This window comes from Mobula birostris, chromosome 25 (assembly GCF_030028105.1).
Source record: "Mobula birostris isolate sMobBir1 chromosome 25, sMobBir1.hap1, whole genome shotgun sequence".
NCBI classification, from domain to species: domain Eukaryota; kingdom Metazoa; phylum Chordata; class Chondrichthyes; order Myliobatiformes; family Myliobatidae; genus Mobula; species Mobula birostris.
In genome coordinates, this window is record NC_092394.1 from 27972427 (window position 1) to 27984602 (window position 12176).

At 39.5% G+C, this 12176-nt stretch overlaps 1 protein-coding gene across 2 annotated transcripts in view; it reads right to left on the reverse strand.

Moving 5' to 3' along the window:
• kiaa0753 (KIAA0753 ortholog) overlaps positions 1-12176 on the reverse strand; it is a 64670-nt gene that overhangs the window by 5208 nt on the left and 47286 nt on the right. For both annotated transcript variants that reach the window (XM_072243060.1, XM_072243059.1), the window contains exons 13-16: positions 8923-9093; positions 7111-7192; positions 3454-3574; positions 2511-2732 (exon numbers count right to left, since the gene is read on the reverse strand). In XM_072243060.1, the coding sequence (XP_072099161.1) occupies positions 2511-2732; positions 3454-3574; positions 7111-7192; positions 8923-9093 (596 nt within the window). The remainder of the gene's footprint in view (positions 1-2510; positions 2733-3453; positions 3575-7110; positions 7193-8922; positions 9094-12176) is intronic.

The following is a 12176-nucleotide window of genomic DNA, read 5'->3' on the forward strand; positions in this document are numbered from 1 at the left end:
GGCCCCGAAATCCTCGGCTTTGCGAGTTTCAGGGGCCGGGGAGAGGTCGAAGGCGCTCGGCACAGGACGGCGCTTGGGAGGCTGTATCGGAGGGGCTGGTCGGAAGCTCGAATTTTTCAGACGGATGGACTCAGTGTCGGCTGGGGTCGGCTGCTTCCAAGGTATCGGCAAGCTGACGGTGCCTGGAGGTTTATGGCAGGGAGTTTCTGCCTTTTGCCGCCTGCTATCGGGGACTCGGGAGTCGATCAACTCGGGACTTTGAGACTTTTTTTTTTACTGTGCCCATGGTCTGTTCTTTAACAAATTATGGTATTGCTTTGCACTGCTGTAACTATATGTTATAATTATGTGTTTCTGTCAGTGTTAGTCTTTGGTCTGTCCTGTTTTCTGTGATATCACTCTGGAGAAACATTGTATCATTTCTTAATGCATGTATGCCGAAAAACCCGCTGTACGGGGAACTAGCCTCCAGCAAGAGAGCACAAGGATGGCCCCATCTTCGTTTCAAAGACGTTTGCAAGAGAGACATGAAGTCACTGAAAATGAACATCAAGAGGTGGGAGGACATCGCAAGTGATCGCTGTCACTGGAGGCTGGAACTACGCAGAGGTCTGAAAAGAGAAGAAGAGAAGCTGAGGCTTGCTGAAGAAAAGCACACTCGTCGGAAAAACAGCACCAAGACAACACTGGAGGACAGCGCCTTCAAGTGCAGTCGATGCAGCCGAGACTGTCACTCCTGTGTGGGCCTCTACAGCCACAACAGACGCTGCTCTAACACAGACTGAAGCAAGACCTTCCAGGCGCAGATCCATGGTCTCGCGAGACTAACGGATGCCACCAATACCAATACCAAGTATGCATTTCTAAATGACAATAAAAGAGGACTAAGTGTTCTCATAATCTAAAATTGTCCCATGATTAGGTCAGGGTTAATCAGGGCTGTGGGGTTGCTCGGGTGGCGCGCCTTGAAAGCCTGGACAGGCTTACTCCATGTTGTGTCACTAAATAAAATAAACTTTTCCACTCTAGAGCTGTTCATATACTGTAGCTCTAGACAGTTGGTTAGGCTAAAGTACAAGAGAATGCTATTGATGCACATTTTCTTTAGTCTAGTGAAGAGTAAAACAAAACAAAAATGCAGACATGAAGAGAAAACTGTTGGAGAAATACTCTGGGTTTGTGGAAAGAATACTTTAACATCTTAGTGCAAACACCTTCATGATATTCTTTAGGATGACCACAGTCAGGACAAACGTGGATGTTCTTTTCAGTTACTGACTGACCTAATGTGTTTCTAACACTTTCTCAGTTCACTGCAACATGCTCTGCCTACAGTTCTGGTTCCTTTTCAATGAGCATGTCAAACACAGAATGGGTAGTTACACTGCTGAACACGTCGATATTCTTGACATAAATCTAACATTGGCTTACTAGTGGCTTACCACTAGACTTCCCAACCACTTTTTACTCTGACTCAATTTGAATGAATGAAATTAATACTTCTGCAATTTCTAAGGATTGGCTATGTCCTTCATGTTGGAAAACCAGTATAAAAGTATACATAAGTTTGTTTCAAGTGAAATAATACATAACACAAACCAAATGGAAGTAATAGCAATCACTTAACTAGAAAATGGACATGAAACCCAGAAAAATCAATTGGTTACGTCTTCACTAAATAACAGCTGTCAGAAAGTTAACACTTGTCCATTAAGAACTACGTTATTAAACAGAGTCTCAGATGGTGACAAGGAGGCACACAGAAGTTAGATAGAATGGTGTCACAACAACCTTGTACTCAACGTATACCAAGGAATGGATTGTGAACTTCAGGAAGGGGAAGTTGGGAAACACACACCAGTCCTCATCAAGGAAGGGAAAGTGGAAAGGGTGAATAGTTTCAAGATCCTGGGTGTAAACAACTCAGAAGATCTATCCTGGGGCCCAACTTATTGATGCAATTACAAAGAAGGCACACTAGCTGCTACACTTCATTAGGAGTTTGAGGAGATTTGGTATGTCACCCAAGACTCTAGCAAATTTCTACAGATGTACTGTGGAGAACATTCTTACTGAGTGCATCACCATCTGGTATGATGGCTCAGATGTACAGAATTGCAAAACCTGCTCAGGGTTGCTGACTCAGTTGGCTCCATCATGGGCACTAGCTTCCCCAGCAGTGATGACATCTTCAAAGAGTGATGTCTCAAGAATGCAGCATCCATCATTAAGGACCCTCACCATCTAGGACATGCCCTCTTCTCATTACTATCATCACGAAGGAGATCCAGGAATCTGAAGACACACACTCAACATTTCAGGAGCATCTTCCTCCCCTCTGCCATTTTGTTCTCTGTTTGCACTATTTATTTTTGATATTTATTTCTTATTGCAACACAGCAATTTTTTATGTATTGCACGGTAATGCTGCCAGTGATATCATCACACGCCAGTGATAATAAACCTGATTCTGATATGTGGTACTTCTCAAAAATATACTAATTAATTACCTTTTAGCAATTAACCATGGGTTAAAATTTCCCACAGCTTCATGCGAAATCATTTTTAGATACAGATTGAATCTTTCACAGTAGTTAAGGATATTCTGAACCATTTTTTGTGGAATGCTAAGAACAATACCACTTCCTTTCTCCTTGGACGGTTCCTGCACCAAAGGTTCCAACAATGAAGCAGGTTCAGGCCTTCCACTGCATTCTAAGTCATCAAGCGTTCTAAATTAAAACAAGATAAAAATTATTACAATAAAACTTGTTTTAACTAAATCACCTCGGGTATAATCTCAGCTAAAATTTGAATATAATTTACCTGTCAGTTATAAAATATTGCACAATGGAAGCAATGTAACATGAAAATTTATGACAAATGAAATTGAATTTCTTGTCTGTTTTATGACTTCATTTAATTTATTTTTGCCAAATTCATTTTAAAAATATAATTGCTAATTAAGTAAAAAGAAAACCAAATTACCTTTCTAATATGTCTATGTCTGCTTTCATCCATGCCTCCAGCAAGCAGTTTCTTTGAAAATTGTGATACAAATATACTAAGAGAAACTAATCAAGTAAAAGGAGAATCAAGGAGCCAAATAAATACACTTCAAGACTTCAGAGTTATTTTGCTTAGCTCATTAAAGAGCTTGCTTATTTTTTCTCTTCCAAATTGTAACAAAGCTACAATTGCAGCAAACCTGAAGTATTAGCATCTTCTGTGCATGTGTCAGAGATTTTATTTCTTTTTCTACATAAATTTCATAAGAGGAAACCTAATTCAATATCTCAAATTTCAGGGAGGTGATTTGATGAATTCTTCAAGGGTGAAATTCTGTAAAGCCAAGCAGCTGTAACAGGGGGATTACCTGTACCAAGTGGAGGGAAAGGGATGGATCATTAATTCAATTACCAAAAAGAAAAAAATGCAATCTTCACAACTCACTCTGCTTCTAAAGACCTTGGAATTATTGCATCCAACATGGGTTCACCTTGCTTGAACGCTCTGTTTATCCTAATTGGCTGTGGAGTATGTGGTTGTGTGTCAATCTGGACAAACTCTCTTTCTGTGAGAACACAAATATACAGAGAACATTTTTTAGATGGCATGTCAGCGTTGTTTTTGAAGCAATAAAATACATGAGCATGTTTCATTTCTGCATTTTAGAAATGTATATGCCCTATCAGGTGAGATGCTTAAATTTTGATGTAACTTATTAAAACAAAACTTTTAGTATGTTAATCAACCAAATTTTACTTTCATAAAAGGAGTATTTAAAAATTAGCATTTATTAAGCATATCAATACTATTAATAATAATAGTAATAATAGGCATCCGTTAAGTCTCGTGAGATCATGGATTTGTGCCTTGGAAGGTTTCCAGGGCGCAGGCCTGGGCAAGGATGTATGGAAGACCAGCAGTTGCCCATGCTGCAAGTCTCCCTTCTCCACACCACCAATGTTGTCCAAGGGAAGGGCACTAGGGCCGATACAGCTTGGCATCGGTGTCGTTGCAGAGCAATGTGTGGTTTAGTGCCTTGCTCAAGGACACAACACGCTGCCTCAGCTGAGGCTCGAACTAGCGACCTTCAGATCGCTAGACCGACACCTTAACCACTTGGCCGCGCGCCAACACAATTGATGATACTTTATTTCATACAAATCATCTTCTCCACTCAAAAGACAAATTACAAGGCAACCAATAATTTCTCCTAGTTAAACATAGTGAACAGCTCTGAAGCAGTGGTGGAGGTGGAAAAAATTTATATAAATGCAACAGCAATGCTAAGGTTAAATTTATCAGAGATGTGGCTCAAACAAAAAAAGGGTCGATAGAGTGGCACACTAGATACGCTTAAAATTATGGACTAATTTAATTGGACTAACATTTTAAAATACTTGTTTGACAAGATCAAAACAAGCGACAAAGTTACAATTGAAATTGAAGGAAATATGAATCAGTTTGCACACAGCAAGATCTTACAATAATGACTATTTCAAGATGTTGTTGTTGGCCTGTAGATGGGGATAGAACTTTAGTGTTCTATCAAATAGTACCTAGATTCTTTCATACTGATATGAAAGGGGTTTGAATTTTACATCTCATCTGACAAGATGATATAAAAAGGTCACTCGTCTGATGACATGAATAACTGTCACTGTGAATAAGAAGAAAATCAAATTGATAACAAAAAGGGGAGAATGGAAATTGGAAACAGATAAATGAAAACCAAAAAATCCTTCAATGAGGAATGAGGGAAATGAAAAGAGTAAAGAATATTAAAAGGAATAAATAGAGAGTATAGAACAAGAAAAATTGAACACATAAAGGTAAAGCACATAGAGGAAACAAAACGAAATCTATCACTAAGACCGGTGTCTGAACTGTTGGAGATGAGGTGTGGAATTACAGTCAGTGACAATGATCCAAGGATAAAAGATTTGGTGACCATTTGAGCAAGAATGGACTCAAAAAAAATTGTTTGGCCTACTTGATGTTTGATTGGGTAATGCAAGACTGTACGAGTGCAATGTAGTTTGCAAGACTGTACGAGTACAATGTAGTTTACTGATGTGTATACTTTTAGAACCAGAACAGAGAACTGCTGTGCAGAGAGAAACAACAGTTAACCATTGATAACCTTTCGTTTGAGTGAAACAAAGTTTCAATTTTAAATTACAGAGAAGGGAAGGGGGTGGGAATGTGGAGCAAACAAGAGGAATGGTCTTGATAAGGTGGAGACCAGGAGAGACTGTAATGCAAATGGTGATATTACCACCTGAAAGAGGGCATTGAATTATATGGTGAGGTTGTGGAAGAAAAGAGGATTAAGTACTGGACAAGAAGATGTCATATAAAGTATAATGTGGGAAAATGTGAGGTTCTTTGTTGGGAAGAGAAGTGCATTTTTTGAAATGATGCGAACATCATAAATGATGGTGTAAAATACAATTAAGCAAATTGTGTAATTGGAAGTACAAATGTCTCTCCATAGATTCTGCCTTGCCATGCTAGGTATTTCCAGCATTCTCTTTTATTTCTTCCCTCTCTTCTGTCATTATTTATCATCTACTCTTATCACCAGGTCAATGATTTACATCAGAGAACCCTTCACCACCCTTTCAGCTGGCAACATCGCCATTTGCATTACTGTCCGTCTTTGCTCCACCCTATCACAGACCATTCCTTTGTTCTCACCATATCTCTTCCTTCTCGAAGTAGGGGCATTTCCTAACTTTAAACTTTCATCAGAATGAGGTATCAAATTTAATAGTTAATTTTCTATTATTTCTCCCCCCCCCCCCCCCCCCCAGATACTGCTGCAGATTTCCGGCAATTTCTAACTTTAGTTCATAGCCTCTAAATCCTTGCTAGGAAGTAGCTATTAGCATATGGGGTGTACGGATGTTGTTATAAATATATATAATCTAGAAATGCAGAGAAAATTCAAATGACAAAGCAGAGCTAAACCAAGATCAGACCTTTAAGTTTCCTTTCGTGCTGAATAGGAATATTGATTCTATGATATGCAGAAAGTAGTCAGACATAATGAAAAAGGTCATAACTTTTGAAAAGGAGAAAGTCAAAAGCAATGGTTATAAAACTAAACTGGAATATCCCAACATCTCACCGGATGAGGATTCTGATAGATCAGCAGTACTACTTTTATGGTTGAATAGCCATGAGGAATTTTCTAGTGCGTGTACTGCTATGCTTAAAGGAAGGGAAATAAACTTGCGGAAATTATGGCAATTATAAGAAGATGTTGATTTGTTACCCACAGAATCATGAATGCAAACAGATGTTGAAAACAATCATTTTGGAGTTAATATTCTTTTAAATGAGTAGAACAAGTAAATATGGTAGGTCTGATCTTACCCTATTTATTTCCATCAACTTTGTTCCATTTTCTACAATAAACATGACTTTTACTTATTGTAATGCTTGATTTAGCTCTGCTTTGTCACTTGACTTTTTCCACATCTCTATGTCTATTTATAAAAACATCCCTACACCCCATATACTAATAGCTATTCCCCAAAGATTCATCTAAATCCAAGTAATTAATGATGATGTTACCTACAAATTTTTGTTAGAAAAAGCACAATAATTCAAGAACATCTCCTTGGAGTACAGAGATTAATTTGCATTTTTAATGCTAATGCATTCAGTGATCCATAAAGGATTGGTAAGTCTATTTTTTTCCTGGGAATACAATCAAACATAACTTTCTTTACTGTCTTGGGACAGATCTGCTACTACTTTGCAAACATTAATATAATACAAGTACATTCTTTCCATTTTTCCAATCTCTCAACATTCTGTGCAATGCCACAAAATAGCTGAAAACATAATTATATTAAGATAAAGGAAAAAAGCCAATAATCTGATGACTCATCTGGCCTGTTAACCAATAGGTACAAGCAGTTTAATATCAAGAATTTAGAAGTAACAACTTTTATATTGTTCTTCTTAGGACATTTCTCCACCAGTCAGTTTGATGGCACAGGTCAGGTTAACAACTTCTGAGACTGTAACTATGCACAACAGATGAAAAACTTGCTAATACAGGAAAGTCACTAATGCACAGAAAATAATTACCTTGCTTTTCTTCCTCTGCCCAGAAAGCAGGATCGGCATATTCAATTTGACACATTCTTCTACGAACTGACTCTTGGTATCTCTAGCGAAAAGAAAAAAAGTGTTGTCAAATTGCCCGATTCATAAATCTTTTACTGTGCTCTATAATGTGGAAGAAAAATATAACTACATGTATCTGAATTTAAGAGGTGAATTTTCTTGTTGGTGTTGCAATAAAAAATTAGTGATAAAAAAAGGTGAATTTTCAGCTTGAGAGCAGAACTTAAATATATTTTTTCTCCTTTAATAATAGGAATTTAGCATCAGAATCAAAATCAGAATATCTCTGGAATATGTCAAGAAAGTTGTTGTTTTGGGGGCATTGCAATATATAATAAAAAATCTGTAAATTAAAATAAGAATTTTTTTTTTAATTTTTAAAAATTAAATATGTAGTGTAAAAGGAGCAAATAAAATGAGGTAGTGTACATAGTTTCAAACCATTTAATGTGATTTGCAAGGCATTTCCCACCCCGCAATTCATTACTGTAGACTATTTTAACTTTTTAAAAAATGTTAATTAAAAGTATTGTGATTCGAATGGGCTCAGGTCTCAAAACTTCTCATGCACATTCAAAAAAAAACATAAATGCTATAAAATAGGTTGGTTGCCAAGTTAGTGATTTTACAATAGATGTCCATAATAGAATAGTGAGATGTTGTTGAAAACCATTTGCTTATTTAGCGATTCACCATGGAGTAGGCTCTTCTGGCCCTTTCAGCAACGCTGCCCCAGCAATCCACAACAGTCCCAATTAATGCTAACTTCATCACAGGACAATTTACAATGACCAATTAACCTAACAGGTACATCTTTGGACTGTGGGAGGAAACCAGAGCACTCAGGGAAACCTACACGTTCCACAGGGAGGATGTATACAGACTCCTTACAGATAGCCCCAGAATTTAACTCTGATACCCCAAGCTGTAATAGTGTCACACTAAACGCTAGGCTACCATGGTGCCCCTATATTCTGAAGTTTTTGCATATGTTCATTTCTAAGTAAGCTTATTTGGATATGACAATAATTTTCTGCTACTGTGCTGAGTAATATGATATACCCTTGTAAAATGAATGCAGAGGGCAGAAAATGTGGACAGCTAGCCCACAACAGGTAAACTTTAGTAATTCTATTCAGAACTGGATGGTATGGACTGATCCCAAAGTACGGTAGTGTTCTTTCTAGGCTGCCATGCAATATAATGAATAATAATCTCAAGGATATTTGGCACACAGAGGCTATAAAATCATAGATCTCTTTATACAGCCTGCTGGAGCTCCAGTATTCGCCATGATGTATGAGAGATAAGAGGAAAAGCAAGAACATTATATAAGGATCACGTGGAATACTTCCATTCATCTACTAGTAGACTCATCAAGGACATCAAGACATCAAGAACAAGACTAGGAGTGAGAGGAACTGCAAAGAAAGAATAAACAAAGAAATTCTAGTTGTTTTGCCATGACACCAAAGAATGGGATTGCGCAAGTTGTTGATCATTTCTGCCACAGGTATAGAGGGGAGCCAAAGATTTTGAAAATTTGTAATTATATAGTGGATTTTTTAAAGCAAGAATTACGATTTTAATTTCTGAACAGCAGAATTGTAGCAATTAATTGCAATGTCCATGATGCCTCTATGACGTATGGCCAGAAGTAGAATTTAAGTTTTTCAGATTATTGGTGGTGCTGGACTTTTGTCAAAGACAGGGAGGTATCTAATGAGTAGAAACCAAAAAAAAAATTAGACAATATGATTAATAAATATTTACTTCCATCTCTTCCATCCTTTGTAGCAGGTTCTCTAGTGTAGGGCCATCTTGCATCATCAAAGCTTCGGAATGAACTTTTGCGTTTAACTCCATACTCAGCAATTCTTGTGCTGTGTCCTCCAGCAGCTCATCTAATATCTTTTCACTGAGAAAGTCTGCACTGGCTGCAGCCTGGAGGATTATTACAAAAATACTGCTGTAATGTTAGCAATGGCAGTCACACTCTTACACAAGAGTCAGAAGCTTCAAAAAATGTTTCTGTAAATAGAGAATTTGTTTATTTTCAAAGCAAGAGTAATTACTAGATTTGATTTTAAGTGCTCAAGGACAAAAATACAGCAATTATCAAAGTTCAAAAGTTCAAAGTAGATTTATTATTAAAGTACATATATGTCATCATAGGTTTCATTTTCCTTTGGGTATTCACAGTAAGTACAAGAAACACAATAGAATCAAAGAAAGGCAGTACCCAATAGGACAGAAAACAACCATTCTGCAAAAAGACAACAAACTGTACAAATACAAAAAGACAGAAAAAATTTTCAGTAAGTAAATAAGCAATAAATATCAAGAATACTAGATGAAGAGTCCTTGATAGTGAGTCCAGTTCAGTGATGGGTGAGTGATGTTGAGTGAAATTATCCCCTCTGGTTCAAGAGCGTGATGGTTGAGAGGTGATGATTATTACTGAACCTGGTGCTGTGGGTCCTGAGGCTCCCGTACCTTCTTCCTGATGGCAGCAGCAAGAATGAGCATGTTCTGGATGGTGGGGGTCCTTGATGATAGATGCTACTTTCCTGTGACAAATGTGCTCAATGGTGGGGAGGGCTTTACTAGTGATGGACTGGACCGGACCATATCACTACTTTTTGTCGTATTTTCCTTTCAAGGGCATTGGTTATTCCCTACCAGACCATGATGCAGCCAGTCAACATACTCTCCACCATATCTATAGAAACTTGTTAGCTTTAGATGACACGCCGAACCTTCGCAAACTTCTAAGTAGAGTCTACCGTGCTTTCTTCATAATGGCATTTATGTGCTGGACCCAAACAGATTCTCTGAAATTGTAACACCGAGGAATTTAAAGTTGCTAACCTTTTCCATCTCTGATGCCCCAGTGAGGACTGGCTTATGGACCTCTGGTTTCCTTCTCCTGAAGTTAATAATCAGCTCCTTGGTCTTGCTGACATTGAGTGAGAGGTTGTTGTTATGGCACCACTCAGCCAGATTTTCAATCTCAGTCCTATACACTGATTCATCTTCATTTTTGATCTGGCCAACAACAGTGGTGTCGTCAGCAAACTTAAATGTGGCATTGGAGATGTGCCTCACAGTCATAAGTATAAAGCATAAGTATGTGCTGATGGAAATTGTGGAGGAACTGTTGCCAACCCAACCTGACTAGGGTCTGCAAATGAGGAAATCGAGGATCCAGTTGCACAAGAGGAGTAATGAGGCCAAGGTCTTAAAGGCCACTGATTAGTTTTGAGGTGATGATGATATTGAATGCTGAGCTGTAGTCAATGAAGAGCATCCTGATATATGCACCTTCGCTGTCCAAATGTCCTAGGGTTGAGTGAAGAGCCAATGAAATGGCATGTGCTGTTGACCTATTGTGATGGTAGGCAAATTGGAGTGGATCCAAGTCACTTCTCAGGTAGAAGTTGATATGTTTCACGACCAACCTCTCAAAGCACATCATCAAAGTGGATGTGAGTGCTACTGGACCATAGCCATTGAAGCAGGTTATGACATTCTTCTTAGGTACCGGTATAGCTAAAGCCAGCTTGAAGCAAGTGACAGCCAAAGCTGGTTCAAGATATCGGAGAATATTCAAGCTATTTGATCAGCACACACAAAATGTTGGAGGAACTCAGCAAGGTAGGCAGCATCTATGGAAAGAAGTACAGTCGACGTTTCAGCCGAAACAGTTCAGCAGGACTGGAGAAAATAAGCTGAGGAGTAGATTTGAAAGGTGAGGAGAGGGGTGGGGAAGAGAGAAACGGCAGGCGAGAGGTGAAACTTGGAGGGGGAGGGATGAAGCAAAGAGCCAGGAAACTGATTGGTGAAAGAGACAGAAGGCCATGGAAGAAAGAAAAAAAGGGGAGGAGGAGCACCAGAGGGAGGCAAAGGGTGGGCAAGGAGAGGGATAAGGGGATAGGAAATGGTGAAGCTCGGGGGGGGGGGGGCGCGGAAGCATTACTAGAAGTTTGAGAAATCGATGTTCATGCCATCAGGTTGGAGGCTATCCAAACGGAATATAAGGTGTTGTTCCTCCAACCTAAGTGTGGCCTTATCCGGACAGTGGAAAGGCCATAGAAGGACATATCGGAATGGGAATGGGAAGTTGAATTAAAATGGGTGGCCACTGGGAGATCCCCCTTGTTCTGACGGATGGACAGTAGATGCTCAGAGAAGCGGTCGCCCAATCTACATCGGGTCTCACCAATATACAAGGGGCCACACCAGGAACGCCAAACAGAGTATATGACCCAAAAGACTCACAGGTGAAGTGTCACCTCACCTAGAAGGACTATTTGGGGCCCTGAATGGTAGTGAGGGAGGAGGTATAGGGGCACATGTAGCACTTCCACTCCTTGCAAGGATAAGTGCCAGGAGGGAGATTAGTGGGGAGGGACGAATGGACAAGGGAGTCAAGTAGGGAGTGATCCCTGCACAGAGCAGAAAGTGGTGGTGGGGGGAGGGAAAGATATTTTGGTGGTGAAATCCAGTTGGAGACGGTGGAAGTTTCAGAAAATTATGTGCTGGACACGGAGGCTGGAGGGGTGGTAGATGAAGACAAGAGGAACCCTATACCTGGTAGCATGATGGGAGGATAGGGCAAGAGCAGACATACGTAAAATGGAAGAGATGCGGTTGAGGGCAGCATTGATGGTGGAGGAAGGGAAGCCCCTTCCTTTGAAGGAGGAGAACATTTCCTTTGTTCTAGAATGAAAGCCTCATCCTGAGAGCAGATGAATTGAGAGAAAGGGATGGCATTTTCACAAGTAGCAGGGTGGGACACGGTATAGTCCAAGTAGCTAATAGACTCCCTTCTGGCACTTACCTTGCAAGCGGGACAAGTACTATACCTCCACCCTCACTACCATTCAGGGCCCCAAACAGGTGAGGACACTTCACCTGTGGGTGTGTTGGGGTCATATAATGTGTTTGGTGCTCCCAGTGTTGCCGCTTGTACACTATATTGGTGAGACTCAACGTAGATTGGGAGACCAATTCGCCAAGCATCT